The following is a 27,226-nucleotide window of genomic DNA, read 5'->3' on the forward strand; positions in this document are numbered from 1 at the left end:
TACCTGCAGTTCCAGCACGGGGCAGCCATGTGCTCCCAGGCCAGAAGCCCTGGCGGGGGCTTCCAGCTGGGGGGGTGGGACAGGGCTGGGCAGGCCCCGCTGTTGTTGGAGCCTGCCGGCCTTCCCCCAGGTCCCATTGGCCTTAGTTCCTGTCATTTTTGACAGGAACCAAGGGCAGTGAAATATTAATTTTCTACATATTTTAGGGGCCCCGTGGGCCAGATAGAATGGGCTCGCAGGCTGTATCTGGACCACGGGCCGTATTTTGCCCACCCTGTTCTAGACAGAAGACAGGTTTATTTAGCCCAGTATCTTGTCTCTCACAGGGGATCATGGATGCTAAGGGGAAGAGTATTAAAGCTTGGCATATTCAGACTGATCCATCCTTTGCCCCTCTCATCCTGCTCACACCACTTTAAGCAGGTCAGCTTATGAAATAATAAAACTGTTCTCAGATAGCTGACACATTTTTATTCTTCAGCTTACAATTTAATGTACATCTGCTTTGCTGCCACTGATTAGGACTGTAATACCTTCTGGCTTTGGTAGTACCCTTACAAAAGATCCTTACAATAGCAACAATATTGTGGTGACAGTGATGAGGAAATCTGAATTGATGCCAGATCTGAATAATATTGATAATGCCATACTATTTCTGCCATCTTATTTAATGCACAGTTGCCCAAGTTTTCCATTCTTAGACAATGCCAAGAAACAGAGAGGGAGTATGAGCATGGAAAATAATTATGATGTCCAAGTTCTAATAAAGGAATTTCTTTTATATATCTAAGTGAGTCCACTATGATATTACTACAGGACATAGTTACATATCAGTACTAGGCACGTAGATCGTTACTGATGGAAACTGGCATGGTTCCACCTGGTTTCATTAAAGGCACTGGAACTGTGCTGAGTTACACCAATTGAAAAGCTAAACTATAATACCCCTTTTACAGTTTTGTTGAGTAGTTAATGTATACTTAGTGTCACTTAATGTGAAGTTTTACTGACATTTTATCCCTTACTATTCTCCAAGTATTTTTCAAGCACTTTGAGAAAGTTTTAACTTAACCTCTTTACAAGCCTACTACTTATGCAGCCAGCAGTCAAAATCAGTTGATCAGATGCATTATTTGGTTGCAGTCCCTGTTCTCTTTGTGGAATTTACTAGTTTAAGATAGTTAGTGCTATTAATCATGCAGGACTGTATACTTAGTCAGAGGAAGACTATTTTAGGGTCCAACTTTCGTCATTAAAATATAAGCTAATCATTGCAAAAATGGAAACTGTCAAATGTTCACTAGGACAAACTTTCAACGTGTAGACCTACCTATGCAGGACAAGCGTTTGAGAGCATTTGTGTACTGATATTTGTGTGTTTATTCACTCCAGTTATACAGATTTATTTTCAGAAATGCAAATGAGGGTTTATACATTGAATACTCATTTGCATGCACATAACATTGTAGTGCCCATGTACACAAATATTGGTGTGTAAACATTTTTGCATTTTTTACGCATAGCCCTTGAGTCTCCTCCTTTGAAAGTATGACTGAAAAGACTGAGAATCTGTCTAGAGTGATTCTATAGCAGGGGTTTACAACCCATTTTAGTTTAAATACCCTTGGCAGCCAGATGCCAAGTGGGAGGAGGAGGGGGGTAGCGTGCGGCTGAATGCCAAGGGATGGGGGGGTAACTTTTCCTTGTTGTAATTTTTGCAGGGAAGGATGAAGGGGAAAAAAGGGAAAGAGGGAAAACCCTGGCACACATCCATTTAAAGGCACAATAGAACCTGCCCCTCAATCCCCGTGATTGCACCTCCTGCCATGCCACACTTGCATTGCATGATGCACAGTTTTGGGTTTGGAGACCAGATCCAAATTGTGCCATTACTACCTGCCAGTTCAGGGGGAGTCCAGGATCATCATCTCAGGCTTCCCCTATACCAACAAGTTGAAAACTGGCTGCCTACAGCCCAGTGTGAATTAGTATGGTCCCAGGGCGGGGACTGACCACCATCTGATTGCCAAAATCAGCCTTGGGACCATGCTGGAGCTGGTTTAAGACTTTGGTCCTGTCTTGGGACATACTGTCAGCTGGTGGTTGGTTTCAGCCCCAGAACTGCACTGGGGCTGGTATACACCAGGATATCAGAAAATGTTGTATGCAGTACAGCTGCACATATGTTTCCTTGAAGTTCTGACACACCAGAATCCCACATCCTGGGGAGGTTCCTCAATCTCAGGATGGTTCCACAATTCCCAACCTGGTGTCCCAATCCCAGGGTCCCTGTATGCCAGGGCTATCACAAAATGGCATGTGTAGCCCAGTTGCATGTGTGGGTTTTAAAGGTCCTAGTACATAGAGATCCCAGTATCAGAGAAACTCTCCACAAACCCAAGGCCCCTGTGGCCAGGATGTGCCAAGTGCCTTGCTCCACAGCTCCTTGTTTGCACAAGGTAGTCATCCTGCCAGGTCAAAGGGAGCCCCATGGCTCCCTGAAACCTGACTCCCCGCTGATGAGCTCCTCTTAAGTCAGTAACCCTAAAAACAGCAGAGTGCAACTGTATGCAGGGTTGCAACCACTCTCTGTCGACACGGGGGAGCCATCAAGTCTTGCCTTGTAGCCAGCATCAGACTGGATGGTGATGACACTTCCACGCATTCAGTTTAAGGTGAGGCTGTAGAAATTTAAAATTATTGTGGAATAATTTTGTGACTAGTTTCCTGTTTGTTGCACCATTAATTGCCTCAACATGGCCAGGTTAAGTTAACATCTGCCAGGGGCCTTACAGTTCAAGATTTTTTTTTTCCAACTTGGGAATGCTGATCTGCTCTCTACCAATGCCTATGTAAAACAAGAATATTTATGGTTCTATTTGGTCACTGCTGCAGCTAAGCCATTTTGAAGTGTGAAACTGCTGCTATTTCTGAATGTGTGCTTACAGCCTTTTTCCCTCAAGGCATGAAATTAACTAATGCCCATTGCTTTTCAGATGATTAGTCAAAGAAATCATGTGGGAATTTACACTAAATTCAGTCCCTTCAAGCATGAAGAGTATCTACACTTGAGGTAAAAGTCAGACTAAGGATTAAAAGGCTGTTATTGGGTTCGCTGACCCTTGCAGCTCCATTATCACTATTAGCTTTCCTCCACCAATACATTCTTCTTGTGTTATCTCCCCCTGCCAGTCTACTTGTGTTGTTAAACCAAGGATATAGAACACTTATAAAATCTTCAAGGGCTTTATTCCATGAGACTGAATACTAATATAAGAGATATTTGGATCACTGAAAATCCTGTACAGAGTAGTGGAAAGAGTAGTTAATCTGGAATCATTTTTTTTCTTTTCATAGATAGAAGATAGCACAGATCAGGGGTGTACAAAGTGGGCAGTATTCAATTTGGTTTTGGCCCGATTCGGGAGACAGTGATTTGATTCGCTGATTTGGATCACTGTCCCAATTCAGTTCAGCCAAATCTGAATCCGAAGAGTCGATTCTGATTCAGAGAATCAGCGATTTGGCCATAAACACAACTTTACATGTTTTTCTATGTACCTTGAGCATGAATGCTGAGGATGGAGCATCCCACGGGAGCGCAGGGGCGTCCTCCACATGCTCGGTGGCAGACCAGGAAGTACTTCCAGTCCACTTCCAGGTTCACTGCCAAATGTGCAGGGGACTCCCCTGCACTCTCCCAGCTAGGTGATCGGCCACGGGGGTGGTGGGGAGGGCAGACCCAGGAGGCAGCAGTCGCTGAGCTGTGGGTTGGAGGGAGTCCCCTGCATGCTCTGCGGTGAATCTGGAAGTGGACTGGAAGGTCCACTTCCAGGTCCGCTGCTGAGCATGCAGAGGACCCCCCACCCCATGCTCCCAAGCGATGCTCCATCCACCCCACCATCTCAGCGTTCACGAGCCACACCTGATACCTTGAGGTATGTAGAAAAAATATGTAAGCTGTGTCTATGGCTGAATCATCGAATCTTTCCGAATCAATTCAGAGGCTTCCAATTTGATTTGGAGAGATTAATGGGTCTCCTTATTCAATTCAGATTCAGAGATCTGGCCATTGAATCAGGCTGAATCTCATTTGAATCGAATCAGTGACCGAAGCTTCGCACAGCCCTAGTACAGATTGCAGTTTGCCAGCAAGGAAAAACTAGGTTAGATAAAACCCTATGATATGAACATTCCTCAGAAAGATGCTATTTGGGGTGTCAGAGACTCTTTTGACATATAAAAATACAACAAAGAGCTAAGCGTTCCTTTCCTTACTTGATGCATTTCTCTCCCTATATCACTGGGATGCTTGACTGTGCTAGGACTGCAAAAGAAATTTAGAAGCTAGCTCTGTTTGCACTAAAAATAATAATTGTTGTTTCTGTAACCTAATGAAGGCAAAAATAAAAAAGAAAGATTAAATAAGAGCAGCAGAAGCAGATTAAAAAGAGATCTAACTTATTTAGATCAAAGCGCTCCTGATCCAGCACAAACTTTCATTTAATGAAAAGACTAAATGGTAGTCCTTCACATGGATGACAGCTGTACCCTTTAGTGAAGTAAAACATTTCTATTTCTGAGTATCGAACAGAACTGATTTTTTTCTATTGTAACAAGTGCAATAAAATGTAGCAGAGTGGTCAATCATAGTATATTGCACTAAACTTTTCCCTATAAACATGAATTACTCACTAGAATCTCAACTTCATGTTCTCAGAGGTCTCCAAAACCATATACCAGATTCTCTGAAAATAGCCTGATGCATAGCATGTAAATAATTCACAAAAATTATGGCATATGCCAACATGCATTAGGTATGCGATTGATAAGCCTTCACATCTACACAGTCAAAAGGAAAAAGATGGATAGGGAAAAGCTGCTGACAATATTTAGCAGGAAAAATAAATCATTTATCTCAGAGTAATGTGCACAGAGATTTAAGTCATAAAAACAACACACAAAAAATATTTTGCGATGGAAATACACTGGAATCTAAACACTCAGAAAAACTAGGGGTAGATGGTAGGTATTTTAACAGGATCATCACTACAGCATTTATTAGATGCTTCTTCTCAAGGGAATCATTTTTGTGAATCCTTTTTTACCTCTGAATCGTCTTAAAAGTGATGTTTATTTGTATTTCTGAAACCAAACCACATATTTGTTCTGAATTTAGATTCATCATCTGAGTCACTTTATATAAAATAAAAATACACTACTTCTTAGTATGGCAAATATTTTCTGAAGGTAGCAAAAAGCTCAAATTCTATGCCTGAATAGCCAGTAATCTCATATTCCCCAAGTACATCTAGAAAAGTTCAGTTCACCCTTGATACTGAAGTTCAGTACACCCTTGACACACACCTATTTTTAAAAAATTCTATTATATTTCAAATAGGAAATGTATTCTAAAAGTAGGCTTCTCATCAGAGACACCATATATCATATATACATGGAAGTGTTATTGGAATTTCTACATGTGTAAATGACATTTCTAAAAATGATTAATTTCCCCTAACAATACTAAAACCTGCATTGTACCTATTAATAAATGATCATTCATTTGTCTCATGAATAAACAAAGACCTGTAAAAAAGCTTGCAGTGTGTAATCCCTATGTCTAGATCTGGGAGGTTTCCTTGGTAACAATGCAAAAACAGCAGGGAATGTGTATGCATCCTATGAACAGTATGTAAGATGCGGGTGCTGTTTCCTGGTATCTGTGAATATCTGTAAAGGAATGCAAAAAAATATATTCATCGTTCTATAATAAGCTCTTCAGAAAGAAACAGCAGTGGTGGCCAGCAGACTATTTAGTAATTTTTTTTCAATGCAAAATCTTGATTTGGCTGACAGGGACGATAATTTGAGATGCCAAACACATTCTTTTCTTGAGAATGTAAGGAATTCAGTACAAAGCCCATTAATTTACTTTATTTTCATTTTTTTATCTGAATTTCAAATAGATGTTATTCTGTTGTTGTGTACAATTTATTTGTAATAGTCTTCCCTACTGTTGGTAATGTGGAGAAATTCTAGCAAGCTTCATTAAACAGCAAGTCTTTCAAATAGGATTAAATATGCTGATTTAAGGGCCTTAGGTATAAAAGGCCTTGTTAGGGGGAAATCTGCTCCGTAGGAAAGAACCTGTGGAAGTCATTCTGATGGATATTAGGCAACTATCATTCTGATCTTAATTATCCCTGGAGAGTTACTCTAGATTTACTGTAGAGAGACTCCACTGGAGAAACAATTCTGCCAGTGTAATTGGCATCAGACCCTTGCTTTAGTTTGGAGTAACTGAGACGATGAGAATCTAGCTCTATATCCCGGTTTTTAAGAATGGATATATAGGGTCATTCAGGATATGAAACCTACTCCTGTAATTGTCTAACAGATTACCTACCTTATAAACCATCTGAGTAAGAGCCATATTTCATTTAGAAAAGTATTTCAAAAGAGCCAATTGACTTTCTGCCTTCTGCACAAACCAGCTGACCCTTAAAACTGAAACACTGCTAGACAGAAACAATGAAGTAGGAGTATACCTTTGACAAATCAATTATCATATTAATTGGCATCTTTGACACTCAGCTAGACTGCTGGATGAAGACCATATCAATAATTCACTGATGAAATAAAACAGTGTCCATTTGTTTAAGCAGTGAATATGATCTTTCAGATTGACCTGCTCGCAATGTCAACCAGAATGCTACAGATTAATAAGGATATAGAGACTGGTACAGTTTCCAGCAAACTGAACAAGCATTTGCATTTACTAGTTCAACCAGCAGTGAGCAACGTACACAATAAAAGACCACTAGAGAAAAATGAACTGAGATCAGTATAGTGGCATACCAGGGAAGTCATGACAACAAAACGCTGCCACAGAAACAATTTGATGTGCTTTTCAAAATAAGTGTCACCACTTGGTATTTACATTGCCATGGATGAAGATTTTCCTGTGGTAGTCAATGAAATTGATTCTGGAATATGTGACAGACTTCTCAAGAGTTAAGCACTTGTGGATTAAGCTGAATCACTTGCTGATCATAATTATCTAGTACACATATGCCAGTGTATTTAATCAGTCAGTTATAATCACAATAGATAGTAACTGGCCTATACAGCAAAAAATGTTAGGCAACATCTTTTCTTCACAAAACACTGAGATGAACACTGAATTTGGAATAGAACCTGAGGATAAATACATTACTTAGTTTGAGTATTATGCATTTATCCCCTGAGAGATAAAAGGTGTTTTGTGATTATTCAGAGTAAGTTATTGCCATGAGTTGTCCTTACCCTCAGGACAAATATTTCCCTATCTAGCACAAGAACAAATGCAAACAATTAAAACAGCTCTATCTCAAATAGCATATAAGTGAATAAATCATATAGAGAAATGTGGGATTGAAATATATCAGAGGAGGGCAATTATTTCGGGTGGAGGGCCACTTACCCAGTTTTGGCAGGCTGTTGAGGGCCAATGGGTAGCCCCCCCTTTGACAGGTGCCCTGCTCTCTGGTCACTATCTTGGGACCAATGTCCCAGGGCCAGCGCCGGTGGGGCCCAGAGCAGGGCGCAGGCTGGCAGGGGTCTGTGGAGCTAGGCTGGGCTGTACCAGCAAGGAAAGGGGGAAGCTGGCCCGGGTCCACAGTGCCCCTGCTGGCTCTGGGCCCTGCTCTGGGCCCCATCGGCACTGGCCCTGGGACATCAGTGCAGGCCCCATGCTCCTGCTGGTCCACTAACTCCCAGTGCCCCCCAGCCCCACGGTATGGGTGGGGGGCAGCGCACAGACCTGACCCCCTGCCCGCTGGCAGGGAAGAAGCTGGTGCTGAGCGCAGGGAAAAGCAGCCCTTCGCCCACCCCATGGCCAGTGCTCCCAGCCCACGTGGGGTTGTCTGGAGCAGGCACAGGCAGCCCCCCACAGGCTGCGAGCAGCTGCAGCATGGGGCACTGGCCACATGGCAAACAAGGGGCCACTTTTCCGCATGCTCAGCACCAGCTTGTAACCTGGCCCTGCTGCCAGCCTGGGCTCTGTGCTAGCTCCAGGTTTGCCCGTGGGGGCTGTGCGTGGCGGTAGCAGCTGCAGCCCCCCTGCATGCCGTGCCAGGCAGTGTTGGCTGCTGCTGCCCGCCCAGAGATCATGCACTGGGCAGCCCACAAGTGGTGACGGCAAACACTGCCTGGCACGGCAAGCGGGGGGGCCGCAGCTGCTGTCACCACGCAGCCCTGACGGGCAAGGCCAGAGACAGCGCGGGGCCCATGCTGGCAGTGGGGCAGGTTACAAGGTGGTGCTGAGCACGGGGGGTGGGGAAGTGGCCCCTTGCCCTCCCCATGCCCGGCGCTCCACGCTGCAGCCTGCTTGAGGCCACCTGTGCCTGCTCCAGACAGCCCCACACGGGCGGGGGAGGGACCACTTTTCTCTGCGCCAGGAAGGAGCCTGGGGAAAAGCTGAGCACGGGGGCAGGCTTGATCATCCTCACCTCCTCTCACTGATCAAATGATTTCCTCTTAGGTAACTGATCTAACTTCTTGCAGAAGAGCCAGCTATCTTCAACAAGGGAGTCCTTGAATGGCTCTATACTCTCTTTTTTGCCAGGAAGAAGTATTTTCTCCTGGCATAAACAGAGTACCTGTTTGTGGCCATGGTCTTCCAGCTAGCAAGGGGTCCTAACATGCAAAGGGTGTCTTGCCTTGCTCTTTTCCCACTTCCTTCTGCACAAGTTGACACTTTATCATCAACATTGATGAACACTTGGAAATCAGTGGGACAACCCATTTCTCCCTAAAGTTCAGCTGAGTCAGGATCATCTTGCTCAAACTCAATTTCTTCGGCAGCCTTGGTGCCAAAGCCACCATTCATGAAGCCATTCATGATGACATTGGATGGAACTTTATCCTATACAATAGCAATATTTCTTACAGCATCAAGAATGTTCCATTTTTTGTGGATCTGTTACATTCCTGGAAACTTCTGTAGCAGATAACACACCAGTTATTTCATATGCCATGTTAACTTGGAATACTATTCCGTGATCTAGGGGCTGCACGTAGCTCATGGTGCTTGCTGGGAGAAAGCATGCACATGTGCTTCAGACCTAATCCTTCCCAATTGTGGACTGCACAATTATCAATTAGAAGAAGCACATTTTGGTTTTGACATGCTATGCTCCATTCATATTAGAACAGTCACTCTCAAAACAACTTAATTGTCATTCATACATTTTTGTTGGCAGTTGTTTCAAGCCTTTCATACACCAGGGATTTTCCCCACTACCATAAGCGAAATAGCACAGTGAACCTTTCTTTGCTTTTCTTCCTGCTGTGACATGTTTCTCATTTAAGTATCAGTGTCCTGTCAGGTTGCAGGTTATAAACAAGTCCCATCTCATCAGCATTAAATATGTTCTTTGCTGTGTATTTGTCCAAAATTGGTTTTGCACTTTCTTGCCAATTTTCCACAGCCATGACAGATGAAATATCCTTCACTGCATGCAAAAAGTGAAATGATGTTGTGATGATGTTGGAATCTCTAGAACAAACCATTAGACCAGTGACACTTGATTCCTAGCTTCAACTCAATTTTGTTTGCTTTTTCTTTAAGTAGCTATCCAAATATTGGGATATTATTTGCCCTTGTATCACAAAACCACTTGAGCAGTTCTTCTACATCCATATGCTTTGCACCTTGGATTCTTTTCCTCGTCCCAGTTTCATGTCCTTCCATTGTCATCTTCACTACCAAATCCCAATTCTTCAAATAGGTTGAGAGTGTAGAAAGAGAAATTTCCTACTGTTTACAATTTGTTTTGAATTTCACTTTCTTAGCTACTTCATATATAATTTTCAACTTCTGTGAAATTTTGAACTTATTGTACTTCTTAGTTTCCATGATGCTCCCCCCAGCTGAATTTGTACACTACTGAAAAGTATGTACAGTCCTCACAGTGTAAAATTAGTGGCATATGGTGGGGGCTGCTGCTATGCATGGCATACAAGGCTACACACTAGAAAAAGACACCATCTCTGCAAACTAAAATTGCAGTGTTATCTACACAGCATTACTGTACTTCAAAGTAAATAAAAAAGTTTTCATGGGTTTATGATCCAAAGAATCAAAAAAAGGCTTTGAATTTCAAAGTAGTCATATTTTGAATTATCCATATACAAAAAACTATTCTTTTGGCTGGGAAGGGACAATGGCTTCAAAGTATCAAACACTCTGAACTATCTGATATCAAACTAATGAGGTTTTACTGTAAAAGTTTTCAGTAGGAATAACAAAGGCAAAAATCTAAACTAGCTTTCATGATAAAACTTGATCAGTTTATGAAAGACATTATGTGCCATAGCTGCCCTTGATAGCAGGGTACTGGACTCAGTGACCCAGAAGACCCTTTCTCATCCTATTTTCCTACAGTTATGTAAGCAGTCCTTTTGAATCAGTGTAATGTCATACTTTCTGTGAGCAAGGGTATTGTATTATGGCACATAATGAAGACTCTCTAAATCCAAGGAATGGTCCTAATAAAGACTCTATTCTTCCAGTTTCATTACAGGAATCTCAGCAGTGTTCCTGTTTTGTTTACCTTCATTCAAATTTCACTCACCTCTTTCATTTCTAGAGCTGGAAATCTGCTCCTTAAAACAGGAGTGAATGTTAGCATAAAAAGTTTGTAATCTCTTTTCATAAAATTCAACTTCCACAAAGCACAGGTTCCTTAAATTTCATACTGTTCACAGCTGAAGGAGACGAGAAACCAGACAGAGCCGATGTGAAATCCCAGCTCTAATAAGCACTTTCCAACATCTTCACTAACTGAACTTTTAAATGTTTCTGAAAATGCAGGTGTGCAAATTACCCTTCATACACACACAGGAGTTGTGTTTTCAGTATCCCCTTGACCACAGTTAAACAACCTCCCACTAACATTTTTCAGGTCATAAAAGCTTTATGAGCTGAAAAGTTCTTTCAGACTTTTTAAGTTGTTAACCCATTCCCTTCCAGCATCATAATTTACCATTACACTCCACTGGCACTATAGAACACAAAAAGGCTGTGAGTAGCATTATTTCCTGTCTGATTGTTTCTTACCAATGAAAGAAAAGACTTCAGATTTGCTCAATATAGTGGAACATTGCTAATGTGATACCATAATACAGTGTGGGGGTGTTCTTCCTTTGTGTATGTTGACTCCCATTCAGCACTGATTGTGAGCAAAAGTTTCCATACAAATGAATAAAGTCCCAAGCACATTCCATTATGGAACATGCACGCAGTCCTATTTATTAGAAAACAAGGGATGTGTCCCCATCTACAAATATAATTTTCTTCATTAATTTGCACACCTGATCAGGTGACATTGGCCATCAGAAATGGCAAACTATATATTCCTCATTAATTTGTGCACCTGGACCAGGTTTACACACCAATATGTGGGTTGTTTGTACAATAAGTTTTCTCATAGAAAACTGCTGTATTCCTATTACAAATATATACAAATATATAGTGTAAACCATTCAGCTATATTCTCTTTTTATCAGTGCTTCAGTGTATTGTTAAAATACAATGAAGTGCTTGATTTTCAGCCAGGCCTCAAACCATCTCTATGTCCCTGGGCACAGTTTTAGATCTACAAGAAACTTCATTCATACATACGAAATTAATTGCAGGCACACATTTTAGCAGCTAGATATCTTATTATTTAATTTCTGGTGAACACAAGAAAAAAAGCCTTTGCACAGAGGCATTCTCATGATACCTAGTCTAATATTTTAAGCCTACAAGTGTACATTCATCTTAAATATATTTAAAATCAAATTCAGAATGTGTATTGTACAGCATGGTACACTAAATTATGAGAGTCTAGAACAGCCTAATAACCTAGTTAATAATTTTCATCAAACTTCATTCAACATGCCACATCATTTATGGGATATATGAATGTAAGACAACAAAAAGAATACAAATCTGTAGCACACTTCATCTAAGGACAGCGGACTTTCTCACAAAGTTGATGCCAACTTATGGGTGGCCATGTGTACATCTGGAATTGTGGAGACAGCAGAAAGAAACCTTTCCCCATTCCAACTGTCAAAGATGCTACCTACAGGTAAAGCTACTAGACACAAGAGACCAAGGGGCTAGGATTATATGCTACTGCACTTCCATAGAGCTACATTTAAACTGTTGTTTTCACCACATGTACAAATACTGACAATTAGGATGCAAAAAATAGAATTCAATCACCAATACTAGCAAGTACAGAAGGATTACATACATTTGTATATAACAGGTTGTACTACATGTACCTCAAGTTCCTTTATAACAGTAAATGCTATTTAGCTACAAGAGTCTGTAGGACTTTGTACATAGATTGTCATTTGTGAAGTGATACTGATACCTTGTTAGCTTCAAAATCATAGAGGAAGGTTTGTTCTATTGTTTGCTAACTGTTTTAAAAGCAATAAATAGCACTGCAATCAAAATCTGCTGGTGCAAATGAGGAACCACTGTTTTACTAAAGACAATTATAATTTTGAAAATTAATTCTTGTTATTATTAATTCTTGTTTCATAACATAAAAGTCAATGATGTTTATATAGTTCCCTTATGACCATGAATCAACTTACATAAAAGTAGGACAGAAAAAAGGGTTGTGCTGTGGACTGTAATAGCTCTCTTTTATCACATTGCATATGTTAGTACCATTTGTCACGTTTCCTCCTCTTTAGCACCTACTACATGCATCTCATTCTACACAGAAGCAAGTTTATGTACTGAAAAGCAGTAAAGTGAAAATGTGCTTGACAGGGTCTCGCAAATGCATCACTGGGTGTGAGAACAATGAACAACTAAACAGAAGCTGATCAAAATCCTCACAAGAAACACTCCTTTGGCTTGTTGTGAGAAGGGGAGCAAACTGATATATATCAATACTTAAGATGCTGGGGAATTTATGAACAATAGTTGTTAGATTCTAGAAACAGGAAAAGAAAGAATCCTTCACAAAGCAGATGCTAAACACCTTATATTTCAAGTCAGAGGGAGAAACTGCCATTTGGGGAAGTCTACCTTATTTCAACAGGAATTGTTTTGTTGTATATCTCAGGGTGCTTGACCCCTGGCCCGCAGAGCCATGTCATCTTTCCTGCATTACCCCCAAAATCTGGCAGCTTGGGAAAATTAATTACTACTCCCCACCTGTCAAATTTCCAGACCCATGGGGTGCCCTGCTAGCTGACAGCATCACCCTGCAAGCTAGATTGGGCATATGAGGCTGAGGCAGCGCAGGGCCCGATCCAGGTGGTGCAGGGAGGGATCAGAGTGCATGGAGCTCAATCCAAGCCATGCAGGCTAGGCCCGGAAATGCAAGTCCTGATCCAGGCAGCACAGGGACCGATCCACTCACATGGGAACCAATCCAGAAATGCAGGGCCCATCCCTGCACACCGACCGCATGTGGGATATGGCCCATGGACCAGCCCTGGACCACTTACCCAGTCCACAGAGCCAAAAGTTGATCACCACTGGTATACATAATTGAATAAATCACCCTTAATGGCAGAACTGAAAAACTCTGTGTTTCAGCAATTCATACACAAGCCAACAAACATTTGGGCACATACTTATACAAATACAGACACAGAGGTTTGTTAACTGAAGATGCTAAAGGAAGATGAGCTTTTAAGGAAGACTATTCTAAGGACTAGCTGCACTGTTGGTCATGCAGCCAACAAGGGACCTGTAATTCAGGCAGTGACAGCCTTCCCACTGTTCCAAGAAAAAAGATAAGGGAGAACCACGGCAGCACATACTCACTGATGCAGTGGTGCCCCCCCCCCCCAGCACATTACATTTGGAGAAATAAAGGTACAAATAATACTAGAAATATTAAGGGAGTGTCCTAGTGTCTTAGTGTCTTTTGTCCTTTGATTCACGCACATACCTCTATAAGAGTACCAGCCATCTTCCACTGAAATCAATAAAAGACTTGCATTAATTAGAATAGCTCTTGGATAAAGTCTTTAAAGCTGATGGGAATTATAGCCATGAATCAATGGGATAAGAGTATCCTAACTGGTGAAACGGAAGTGTAACATTCAGCTAGGCTTCAAAACACAATACAACTACTTTCTGAGGAAATAATCATTATACAAGAATTAAATATAATATGATAATCATAGGACTATATTATATTTTCATTTCCACTTTTTTCTCCGCTCTTTCGTATCTCATTTTAAAAGGGTCACTGTACCAGAGAACTAAAATAACAATCATCTCTCACACAAAACACTTAAATTAAGGACTCGGTACTTTTAGGCTACTGTATTGCAGAAACATATTAATCATATAACCTGATAGTTCATTGCTAGTTCAGCAGTTTCTGTTCTGGATACCCATGAAATTAAAGCTGGATATACAAATACAGTGCCATCAGCTAAAAAACCTGATGAACTTGTGCAAAATATGATAATTTGCAACACAGATTCTGTGAAGTAATCAGGAAAATTATGATGAAGATACTCCACAGAAAGCTTGCTAGATATCCTGTCCCCAAATCCCGCAACATCCATCAGTAGATGTAACAGAATATACCAACCTTTTTTAGCAGATCACACTGTAAATGATATTGTTAATAGCTACAGACTAATGGAATGTTAACACAATCTACATTTAAGAGTAGTAATGCATGGCATGGAAGCTATGAAATTAAAATGCTTGGTTTCACAGATAAGCAAAGTTAAATCTCTGATTTGATTATGTATGATGCACCAATTATAAGTATGATGGATTCTTGCATCAACAGTGAATTTTGCCCAAAGCCATTTATATGATAAGTTCTTAATATAGCTTAAAAACTTACCAAAACGCATACTTAGCAAAAGTACATTAAGCTTCTGTGTCGAGAATGTGCAACGCTTCAGTGATCAAAGGATTGCCTCAATATATTTTAAAATACACTGGTTTGTTATAGAAAATTGTCTGCCATTATTGACCACTGGTCTAAAAGGTAAAATCTTACCTGTATCATTGCCTGTGATTTTAATAACTATCATTTTTATATCACGTTCACTATCAGGATATGAAGTAGAGGGAGACACATCTTGAGGTTGTAAAGCCTCTGTGGCTTCCTCCACTTTGGGTAGTGTGGTAGGTCGTGCAACTGCAGTAGCAGTTGATGATGTGAAATATTCTTTATCAATGTCTGGCTCCACTGTCTTGCCTGTGAGATCATCATCAGTAGTGGCTTTACTGGGAGAAGTAGATTCACCAATTATAATGATGTCACTGCTTCTTTCCTCATCATCTTCTGTGTAAATTATAGGTGGTGGTTTTTCAGTAACAAATGGTTTGGATGTTGAAGCAGGATGGATTTTGTCCACTGCATCAATAAAAGATGAAGTTAAGTCACGTAGTAGTGTTGTTTTACCCGTAGAAATAGCTGAAACCATCATTTGTTCTGTTCCTTTAGGTTCGTCCAATATTCCTGAGCCTTCCACAGGATGGGTTGTAAGAATTTCCATGGTTTCCTCAGCTGTAAATTTCTCAGTGGGTTGAGTGGTACTTTCTGTATGTGATGTCAACATAGATTCCCACCTCCCCGCACTTCTGTCTTCTTCCTTAATGGGGGTTCTTCTACTTCCATCCACTTCAGCTTCAGTACTTGGTGCTGCTGTTATAACTTCACTGGTCTTTACTTTGTGTTCAGTAATCCCCTCAAGTTTGGGAGAAACTGCAAGTTGTGTGGTCCCAGGTGTTGTTTTACCAGGTGCTTTTTCAGAAACTGTTACCTTTACATAGGGCGCTGCTGCTTCTGTAGCTGTAAATTTTTCATCATATGCTGAACCTGAACCTTCCACATCCTGCTTTGCTTTAACAGATATTGGAGTCATTTCAGGTTTTGATGTTGACATTGATCCAGGTAAAGGAACAAAAGACACTGGCACCTTAGAAACTGTTGCAGTAGAGCCTGTGGCAACAGCCAGTTCTTCCTTAGTTCGATCTTCGATAGAGAGTTCCTCCACAAAAACTCCTGTATCCATTGTGCTTGTTTCTGTTCCTTCTATGGGAATGGTGGCATTAAAAGGTGTCTGATCTGTAATCTTCATTACTTTGGTGATTTCAGCTTCTGAAGTCACAAAAGCTGGGGAAACATCAAGTTCTGTTGGTGAAATTGCAACAGTAGTGTCTGTTTTTGTTATATCACTGATTATAACAGGTTCTTTTGTCCCTGTAAAATCAATGCGCACTCCTTCTATGTCTAAAATATGTGGGTACATAGTAGTCATTCTTTCTGCTTCTGTTACCAGCTCAACAGTACTTCCTTCATCCAACAAATTAACTGCACTCGTTACTTCATAGGTTTTTACAGTAGTGGATGCTAATGCAGGTGATTCTTCTTTACTGACTGTTCCAGCACTTATCTGAACACCTTCTGTAACTGCGTGTTTTGTAACTTTCTTCTCTGTAGGTGCAAAGTCTTCAGTAGGTTGTGCTATTGATTTTTCAGTGACCACATCTCCTTCTATTTCTGTAGGAGCACGTGTCTTCCAAATATGATACCCTGAAACATCATCTCCTTCATGTTCTGTAAAACTCTTTGTCATTTGGATTTTGTCAGTTGTTACCGTGGGTATGGCAGCTGGCAAGTCTGTAGCTTGTGATGCTGGCACTGAAGACATAAAAGGCTCTACTGTTGCATTGCTTTGTTCCAGTGATTCTTTTGATACTGTAATTACTTCCAATTCTAAAGCTCTGCTTATGGGGAAGACACTTTTACCCTGATCTGAATCAGCTGATACAGCTGTAAATTTACTGCTTATGTCTGTTGGCTCAACGCTTACTGGAGTTTCACCTGTTGCTTTCTCTGGATGTACCCCGTGCCCTGAAGCACCTACAGAAATCTGTGATCCATCTTCAGTATCATCTTCTGTATTTAAAATATCATCTATTATTTCAGTATGAAACACATCTTCAGCTACATATTTCTGATCCTTATCAGTTGATAGCAACATGCTAGAAACTTGAGGGGCAAGTGTGAATTTCTCACTTGGTACATAGCCCACGGGTTCTGATATGTGCTTATCTGAGGCAGGAATTGCCGTTGTGATATAATGAGTTGTAACATCTATTATTTTCTCTTTCGATGCTATAGTTTTTTCCTGTTTTCTCTTTTGCTCTGTTAAGATGGCTGACCTTGTTGTTTGGTGAGGTGGGTAGATAATAGTTTGCATGCTCTCTCCTAAACTTTGTGGTGAGGGTGTTCCTTCTTGTGAGAGAAGCACAGATTCAGTTTCTGTCTGATTAATTGCTGGTACAGCTGTAGATATGGGAACTCCGTATGACACTTCAGCATCAGTAGGCTGAACATCTTTCAATTCTTCTCCACTTCCTTCAGCTGATACATTTTCATCAAACAGAGTTACAGGAGAACTTACTCTAACTGCTGGAGTTGGCTCATGTGCTGTAGAATATTCCCTAGATGTTACACTGTCCTCGTCTAAGAAAGTCTTTGATACAGTAATAACTCCTGATCCTGACGTTCTGCTAGAAGCCATAGTTCTCTGATCAGGCACAACAGTATATGCGCTTGCTCTGCCCTCCTCCTCTGTTGTAATCTCTTCATGATCAGTGTATAGACCTTTGGGAATAACAACAGTTGTAAGCTTTTTGTCTGATTTTGCTTCCATTGATTTTTTTCTGGGTTCCTTCGTGGTTTGGGCACCAAGATACATTTCCCCTCTTGTTAACGTGACTGAAGTGTCCGTTTCTGAAACCTCCCAGACGGATGTTTCCACTGAGGTCTCTGCAGATGCTCTTATTGGACCAACCTCTATTTGTTCAGTCTGGCTCTCAAAAGTTTTCCATGAATCAGTGGGAATCTCAGTTCCAGGTGTTCTGCTCTGAAAAAATGTTGAGGTCACAAAAGCATCCTCAGTGCTTTCAGACCTACCTGGTTTCTCAGACAATTCTGCAACAGAATAAGCGTGGTCCATCTCCTCTGGTGTGAATGCACTCGCTGCTAACCCAGGTGTACTGTCAGATTCTGCCATTTGTAAGGAATCAGAAGTGTCCATTTTGCCATGTGTGACAGTCTGAGGTAGAGCAGTAGTTAACTTAATGTTGTCCTTGGGCCTTTTTTCTTCCTGTTTTTTCTCCGCTACTTTTGTAGTTCGGCCTGCATCTTCCTTTTCCAATTCCATGGTGATTTTTTCCAAATTAGGGATCTTCATTTTGGTGACAGCTGATTCCATAACAGAAGTATCAGAGACAGGAGGTGTTACAGTAACTTTAGAAGGTATCAGTTTTAGTTCTGACACACTTTCCAGAGGTATGTCCAGCTCAACAGATGGAGAATCTGAAACATTTTGTTCACCTAAAAAAAGATGTTAAACAATCATTTAGAAAATCATTTAGAAAAGGCATAAACAATGTTTTCCCGATGAAAACGGGATGCTAAACCTGAATAAAAGTTTTATAAGAAATGTTGTTGACAAAGACTGAAGTCAGTACAGCTTTGAAGGTCAGCATACAAAATACATTACAGTGCCACAAGATCTGTCAGAGTTTATTCAAACTATACTAAATTTGGATTTTAGATTGTGGGTAAAGGTAAGAACTGTACATTTTTCAAGTAATGGCTTTAATTAATTTGCATTTAGTTAGTGCCTACAAAACAGGTTTGTTTCTTTAATTTAAATGTTTTGGTAAGTATTTTAAGGGATGGAAGTAAATTGAATATTACTACTTTTACTTTAGGATATACTATTACTCATAACTCCATTGGAAAAATAGGCTTTGTCCTAAGAAATGGGAGGTCAGTTTTATCTTTGGCTCCCTAAGCAGGAAGTACTATGTGGCCACAAACCACAACCATTGCAGGAAGAAATGTCTTGTGTTGCAGAACAACAGTAAAACAGCAACAAAAGCTCAGTAATGTCAGTAAACTATAATTTATTTGTATTTTGCATGTATATTACCATAGATTGGGAATTTGTGCTAGATTCTGTAAAAACAAAAGAACAAAAATATTAATGTTATGATGCTATATTAACCTGCTCAGAAGCTTTGATGTGACAACATACCATAAAAATACAAATATGATTTACTTTATTCTCTTGACTGAAATGTTACAATTTTAATCTTTCATTCCCTATTTTTTTGCTAACAGTCTCCCAGCATATTAAAATTATTCTTTTACAGTTAAACACAGATATGTTTCTCAATTCACTTCATCATTGTTATCCTATCGCTTGTTAGTAACTAGCAGCAGAATAAATGGTATGGGTGTTTTTTTCAAGGATTACTATAGCATACAATTCAACAGGAAGTAAAATACTAGCTTGGTATATTTTCAGCACATAATTACAAATCACCAAAAGGAACCCTTACAGCAGTAAGAGTGTACTTAGACAACAGAAGCAAATATGCCATCATCAAACACTATTACAATGCCACAAGATTGGATGTCGTTCATTTAACTATACTCAGAAGTACTTGGATTCTGTGGTAAAGGTGAGAACAATAACCACAGTTTTAAAAACAGCCATAGATAGGATCAACAATCTATGATACAATTATGTGAATCTTTGGAAAAAAATTTAAAGGAGTTAATCCTGCAGCTTTTCAAACACAAAACTACTCCCACTGAAGTATAAGATGTAAGAAGAGAACGAGATTGTGCCTTGTTCAAATACCAGGATGCTACCCTCCCTTGCAGATATCAAAGAAAATTATGCATATAGATTAAGAGCAAAATATGGCTCTTAAAATCACCATAAAGACATGGGCAATATTTGCAACAATTTTAGTACATGATACCAGCACTAACTCCTTACAAATACAACACAACTCAATGTACAGGCTCCAATACAGACAGACACAAAAGACCAAATGTTGATAGCTTGGGAGTTAAAAAATAAGCTCAGAAAAAAATAAACATGCTCACTGTAGAGCAAAGGTACTCAACCTCCAGACCACAGGCCAAATGTGGCCCATGGACCCATCTCAGCTGGCCTGCAGGGTTCCCAATGGGTCTGGAAATTTGGCAGCTGGGAAGCAATGACCATTAATATGGCCATCCTCCCCCTGCCAAAACCCCAAACCCCATTCCCCTGCATAGCCAGTAGGAACCAAGCTATGCCCCTCTTCCCCTGCAGGATGGAGCCATGCCCCTCCCACTTCTGGATCAGGACCTGGCATGCCCCCTTCCATACGAGGGCCAGGCCATGGCCCCTTCCTTCCTGTTAGGGCTTGGCCATGTCCCCTTCCCCCATGGGCCTGTGTTAGGATTTGGCCATGCCCTTTTCTCCCCCAGGGCCACGCCATGCCCCCTTTCCCTCTGTTAGGGCTGGACTACACTACCTTCCCCCCATGGGGCTTGGCCATGCTCGCCTTCTCCCCGGGGCTGGACTACGCACCTTTTCCTCTCCCTGGGGCCAGGTAAAGTTCCTTTCCCCTGTGGGGCTGTGTTGGGGCCAGCCTGCCCCTGGTCCCCTCTCCCCACTCACCCTCACCTCTGCACAGCCATATGATGCCTGCCATGCCCACCCAGCACTGGATCAGGGGAACCAACTGGATCTGGCCCACAGACAGACCAGGCACTGCCAATCTGGCCCACTGGACAAAAAGGTTGGGCACCACTGATTTTGATCATTCAAAATAATGGAGCAAAAAAGATTGTACAATACTGAGTATGTCTGGAATTCAAGAAGCAAATAAGGATGGTAGAACTGATAATAGAGAAAAGGAAGAAGTTTAGAGAAAAAAAATTAGAAAGATGTAAATAAGCTCATAAACTTGCATAGGATATGTTCAGAATACTCAGGGCAGGGCACATCCACAAAGCAAATATTTTCACGTGCACAGAGCTAATTAGACACCTCTTCCATATTTGGTCACCATGGCTTTCCATGTATAAATGAGGCCGAACAAACAAATGGTTAGTGCACATACCAAAATTTAAAGATTTCATGCATAAAGACAAGCTATTTGATTTTATACCAAAGTTGACAAGAAAATAGGTAGGCATATGCTGGATGTAAGAATAGGAAGATTTACAGAGAAGACAGACAACAGGGAGGGGGGAAAAAGAGTTTATGGCTGAAATTCAAGATTCCCGAATCAGTAGCAGTGAATATGAAAAAAAAATAAGACGGCAAAAAAGACTGCAGTACAATAATTAAGGTGTTCTTCCTTGTTAATGTAAAAGGGAAAGGGTTCTTATACTTATTTATTGTTTATATGTTTTGGTGGCTTTAAGTTATTCATTTTTACTCCAGTTTTTCATAGATTAGATTCATAGATTGTTAGGGGCTGGAAGGAACCTAGTAGATCGGGTCCAGTCCCCCTGCACTAGGCAGGAAAGACACCTGGGGTCAAGCGACCCCAGTGAGGTGACTGTCCAGTCTCCTCTTGAAGATTTCCAGGGTAGATGACTGCACCACCACTGGAGGAAGTTTATTCCACAGTCTGGACATCCTGACTGTGAAGGAGTTTTTCCTGGAATTAAGTTTTTTATACTGAAACATTAAAATGAATGCTGTAGAGACTTTGTGAAATCTCCTTTAAAAAGCACAGCCTGATTTGAGCAATCTTAAACTTGGAATTTCATCTTTGGGGATATAATAACTAAAAATGGATGTTTATTGGTCTGCTGGTACAAAATTGCTTGCATTCTTCCAACTAAAATAATAGTTATTACATATTTCTATAAAACTCAGATTTGCCTTACAGCTACTTTATTTGTGAAGAAAAGAAAATAAACATGTTGTACACTGCCGTAACAATCCCATTATATGTGTGCATGTATATAAGTGTGTGTATATACCTATATCTATAGATATAGATATGTATAATTCAATACATACATACATACGTGTGTGTGCAAGCACACACTCATACATACACACATTTATAAATACACAATGAATTGCCTCACCCAGGGTCACTGTGAAGGCAGTACAAACCATACAGTTGTATGGGACACCAAAGTCACTGGGGCCCAGTAGAGTTCATTATACCATAATAAATATCCTTACAGTATATCTATTGATGTTCTTTGTGCTTTATTTCCTGTTTTATCCCCCACATCCACTTTGGTTTTTAGCATACTTGTTTTTGAAAGCATGTGGTTCCCAAAAGGTGGCTGTCTTCAGCCCAGAATGATATGATCCAAACTACCCAGATGCTTGGAAGTATTTGGAGCTAAGGTTTTAGTTTGGGCCCTTCTCTAATTCAGACTTATAACTAGAATACAGAGGTTATATATTTCAAGAACATTAAAATTTAATAGAGCTGGGCAAAAATACTTCAGATTAAAAAAAATGAAAAAGCAAGAGATCGAATTTGATTCAGCACTATTCAAAGCCTTTGCGTCTTTGATTATTCATAACTGATTAAGTGGCCACCAAGTTTTCATGAAAAGGTGTTCAAATTGTAAACATTATACAAATTCACGTGCTGTCATATGCTTTTCATCACTCCATAACTTCAAATTTCTTGGTAAAATTTCAGGAGACACAAACAAACCAAAAAATACTCTATTATCAGATATTTGGTTTAGCAAATACTAGCTGACCAGATCTAATGCCTAGTGTGTAAAGGTGCTTTTTTGTAAAAACTACTGTAACCTTCTTTCTGATTTACATTAAAATAAAAAAACACAAAAACAAGGTTGCTTTGTTGCTCCAGCCCAGTTTTAAGTGCCTGATTCTAAATCCATATGTTTTGCATTACTGTACATCTTGCATCATATGTTCAATAGGCTATCTGCTTTGTGCTTCTTTTTATGTTTGACATTAGACAGATTTTGTTAATAAATCTATTAGCAGCAAAAAAATAAATGATCTAGCAGATATCTGCTTACATCAAAGGCTATCTTGTATTTTAATTGATGCCTTTTATATTACAAACCACCAGGTTGATTTGGTATGAAATCTATGCAAATCAGTAAAGTTACTGTATTTTTTCATTTGCCATATGTTTATTTTAGGTTTTCACTGTTGAATAGCCCCCCCCTCCCCCCCCCCCCCCCTTCTTACCAGCTGCTGTTTAAACAAGGACATTAACATTGTGGAATAATACTAAGACTGTTTTTTTTTTTTGGTCGGGGCGGAGATGGAGAACAACGGCTTGAGAACAAATGTCAGGGTCAGAAAATGAGAAGTTTAATAATAATTCCAGAATATTTGAATGTCCTGTCTGGAGGAAGAAACACTTTTATCTGTGCATTAAATAATAAATTTAGGACACTCAGAACACAATTCAAAGAGACACTTAGTAATGGATCTAATGTGAAGCAGCTGGGTGGGGTTTGTTTAAGACAATGGAACTATTTGTGTTTAAAGTTATGCTTGGGATTAGGTTCCTGGATGAACAAGGGTCTTATATTTACACTGATTTTCAGCTTTTTGCAATATCAGAAAATTCAGAAGAACTTTTGTCATTAGGCAGATCAAAACTCAGTCCCAGAATTTTCTAAATATTTTGGTGAATCAGAAAAGTCAATAAATAAATAAATAATTCTTAATTTTCAAAACTTTTCAATACCATCAATATAGTTTTATTTTTTCCAGTCTGGAACCAAAAGTTGACTAGTGACTTATGACTTCCATCCTCCCTACATCATTTGCACAAAAGGTAAGAAAGAGCTGAAAACACACTCTTCTCTAAATGCAAAAAAAAATTATGAAGTGTGAATGGAGGAGATTAAAATAGGAGTAACTATAGAGGGGCAAGGGAAGAAAAATGGAGTCTGTTACTGTTCCAGGTGCCAATCCCTAAATCTGTGGGATCCACAAAAAGGGAAACCAGGTAGACAAGAGAGGTTGGAGTATAGGACATGTTTTTGAAGCTGGTTGCCAGAAACCCTTACAATGTACCCTATTTGACAGAGATGGTGCCCTGTGGCTTGAGCCAAAACAATAGCATTTGTTCTTCTGTTCTTCCAATTTATATGAAGGATTTTCTGAAGACATCACTGATGGTAACGTTCTAAAGCTTTCAAGTGTTTCTGATATGTCATCCAAGCTTCATACCTATACAGCAGGGTATGGAGAACAGCAGCCTGCTCGATGAGAAGTTTGGTTTGGGTCCTGATGTCATGATCATCGAAGACACAATTTTGGATATATCCAAAGACAGGACTGGCAGATTTTATTGCTGTTGAATATTGTCACCACCAACAGTACACAACCTACTGCAGTCCACCCCAGCCTGAATATTAGCCTGCCTTCTCAACACCTAGTGTTCTGCACATCCAGTCAATTTTTGTGAATCCTATTTTTGGGACAACAGGAGCAGATCTCACTGCACCTGCCAACTGCAAGGAAGCAGAGAAGACTGATCCTGTCTCAGGGACAAAGGAGGTAGTAGTTTCAGGATTACATCAAAGTGCTGAGGAGGCAGGAGCAGGTGGTAGCCAATTTACGGAGACTCAGGAGGGAGTGTAGACCCACTCAGAAGAACAGAAATTATTCCTCAAGTGCCAAGCTGAGACTGCTTCTGAGTCAAGCTGTAGCCTCAAGAACTGTGTTGTCCCCTCTTCCTTCCATGGAAACGAAGGAGATTCAGACTATTAATCCAGGAAAATATTTAAATTTTTAATAATTAACAGCATTATTTGTTAGTTAGGTTTGTTCTGCTTCTATATTCCTTTCCTGAGAACAGGACCTTAATGCAATAGGAAAGACTGTGTGTTCCAACAGCCCTCAGAGCTATGACATACCTGAGTTATAGAATTCACACCTGGTAGGGATCAGAAATAAGCAGTCCTATTTTGGGTTGAGTGGTAGGCCATTAATCTACACTCATCAAAAGAAAGTTACAAAACATCAAGATCACCATTCCAGCAAACAGGATGACAGATGGGGACTGTGGATTTCAATATTTCTTTTACCCGGGAGATGGGACCTATACCAATATCAACCTAATAGTGCACAATGCTTGCTTCCAAACCTACTTACATGCCTTGCGCTACTGGCAACCAGCATTGCCGCAACCTCTGTGTTTTACTTAGCATCTATGCTCCTGTGGCTTCTTTGTGGGGATGACCCTGACCATCTCTCTTTATGTTTTAAAAGACATTCAAAAACAATTCTTGACTCAGTAGTCACTCATTTTCAGACTTCAGTTTTATATCTTTTCCAAAACAACAAATGGGAAATTTTATCTTATATGTTTGCTCTTGACTGGAGCTCTAGGTTACAATAGATCTAAAAAATCTTTCCTTAGAAACCTCCCGAAAGCACCTTCAGGCATGCTCGCTTTCCACCACTGAAACCAAAGCCAGAGCTGATGAAAGAGGATTATAGAAAATGCAATTGCAGAATTGTTCTGTGAACACAAAACACACATGACAGTAATCAGATGTGGTACTAAAACCTGCTCTCTATTGTTTGTAGGGCAAAGATAAGAAAAGTTTGTATTTCTCCTCTCACACGGTTCTGCCAAATGGATCTCCAGCCAGTAAAATGCAGCTCAAACAGTGGCAATATTTATTCCATGAACAGGGACATTCTAAAGAAGCCAACTGTCATGTCTATTTTTTAAACTAGACAAGGAAGGAGGCAAAGTATGTTTTCTCTTACTCCCTCCTACACTAAAATATGTTCCAGCTGCTGGCATCCTCTGTCCCACTCAAAACTGAGTTCTATAGAATGCCAGTGTCTGTTCACTTCTGTGGAGAGAGGTACACACCTGTGAGAGACTATGGCACCTGTTGCACTAAAGAACTATTCTGCATTCATGCTGTATAGTGGGCAGGAGAGATGGGTAGGCACTAGGTATTAGCACCCTATTTTGTAAATATTCCTCTACTAGCCCTTCGACTGCAGCAGCAGATAGCACTTCTTCCTTAAAGAAGAAGTCAGGGGTCGGACTCGATGATCTATTGAGGTCCCTTCTGACCCTAACATCTATGAATCTATGAAAGCTGGTAGCAGCAACGTGGACCAGTCAGGAGTTGTCCATCCGGTGCTAAAGGGAGAATGACCTGAGGATGTTGTAAGGGACTGGGTAGTCCTGCCCTGTGTTTAGGATCAAAGTCTGGAACCAGAAACAAGCTGATGGTCAGGAGCTGGGAAACAAACCAAATGGCTAAAGAGGAGCATAGAGCAACAGCCACAGGTTTCAACGTAGCCAAAGGGGTGACTGCAAATGCTGCCCTACTGCTGCTCAGAGCAGCCATACGGTCAGCCAGGGTGACCGTACCCACAGCTACCAGAGTGTAGCTTTATTCATCTGGTGATTGCTCACAGGTCTCAGCTGGAAGTGCTGTAGTCCATGCTAATTGCTACGTACCCAATAATCCTGATGGCGTGATGATCCTTTCTTCTTGCAGCAGTGTTGCTTTCTGGTTTTGATCTTGCTTTCAATGACCCTAAGCAATGGCAATGATTTAGCCTGTTTTTCAGCTGGATTAATCCTGCCTTGCTGTTTGTTACTGAGAGGAAGGAACCCATGAATAGACACCTGAATCAGGTATCTAGGTCTGCCACTACCCAGTAGCAGCTCCCTGCTCCTTGATGCTTCAAAGATGCTGGTTTTCCACAAGAGTAAGCAATGTTACTTGCACCAGTGATCCTCCAGTGATGCTACCCAGTTCCTGGATGTGGGTTTGTGTGCCTCTCAATTATATCTTCAGCCAATACAGTAAAGGCATGATTCAGCTAATACCTCATTGATCCATGCTAACTGGCTTTGTGACCCCAGCGAAGTTCTATAGGACATCAAGTAGGTTTTCAGCTGCTGGGCTGATAGTTAGGAAGACGGCCTCCAACTCTTAATTTTTGAGCATAAGTAAAATGCTGAAACTACATCTCTCTGTTGATACAATCATTCTAGCATATAAAAAGTGTTGCCCTACCTAGTGTCATGGCAGTTTCTTTAAGTTTGCAGCTTTCTAAACTATCAAGGACCAACTTTAGTGGCTGCAGATCTTCCTCGCCCCATCAGCAATTCCTTCGGCATTACTATCCAGAAATTTCATCACAACCAGATTGAAGGAGTGAGCAAGGCAAGGAGCATGCTGGAAGTCACCATCGTTTTGTACCTTTGTACTGTTTGTTATATTGTTCGTAAAAACCCAGTAGAGAGCTTAAGGTATTCATCCATTCACCAATGCCATCACGAAGTTGTCCAAGATAGTACTGGAAGTGCCCTGTTTCACAGGTTCCCACCATGTAGCATGGCATGCTGTCTACCTCAGACTTT

General features: G+C 40.6%; 1 protein-coding gene across 1 annotated transcript in view; it reads right to left on the reverse strand.

Moving 5' to 3' along the window:
* Positions 1-27,226, reverse strand: part of VCAN (versican) — a 153,515-nt gene that overhangs the window by 64,446 nt on the left and 61,843 nt on the right. Inside the window, exon 7 of the mRNA XM_006263825.4 lies at positions 15,036-18,389. Within this exon, the coding sequence (XP_006263887.3) occupies positions 15,036-18,389 (3,354 nt within the window). The remainder of the gene's footprint in view (positions 1-15,035; positions 18,390-27,226) is intronic.

This window comes from Alligator mississippiensis, chromosome 3 (assembly GCF_030867095.1).
Source record: "Alligator mississippiensis isolate rAllMis1 chromosome 3, rAllMis1, whole genome shotgun sequence".
NCBI lineage: Eukaryota > Metazoa > Chordata > Crocodylia > Alligatoridae > Alligator > Alligator mississippiensis.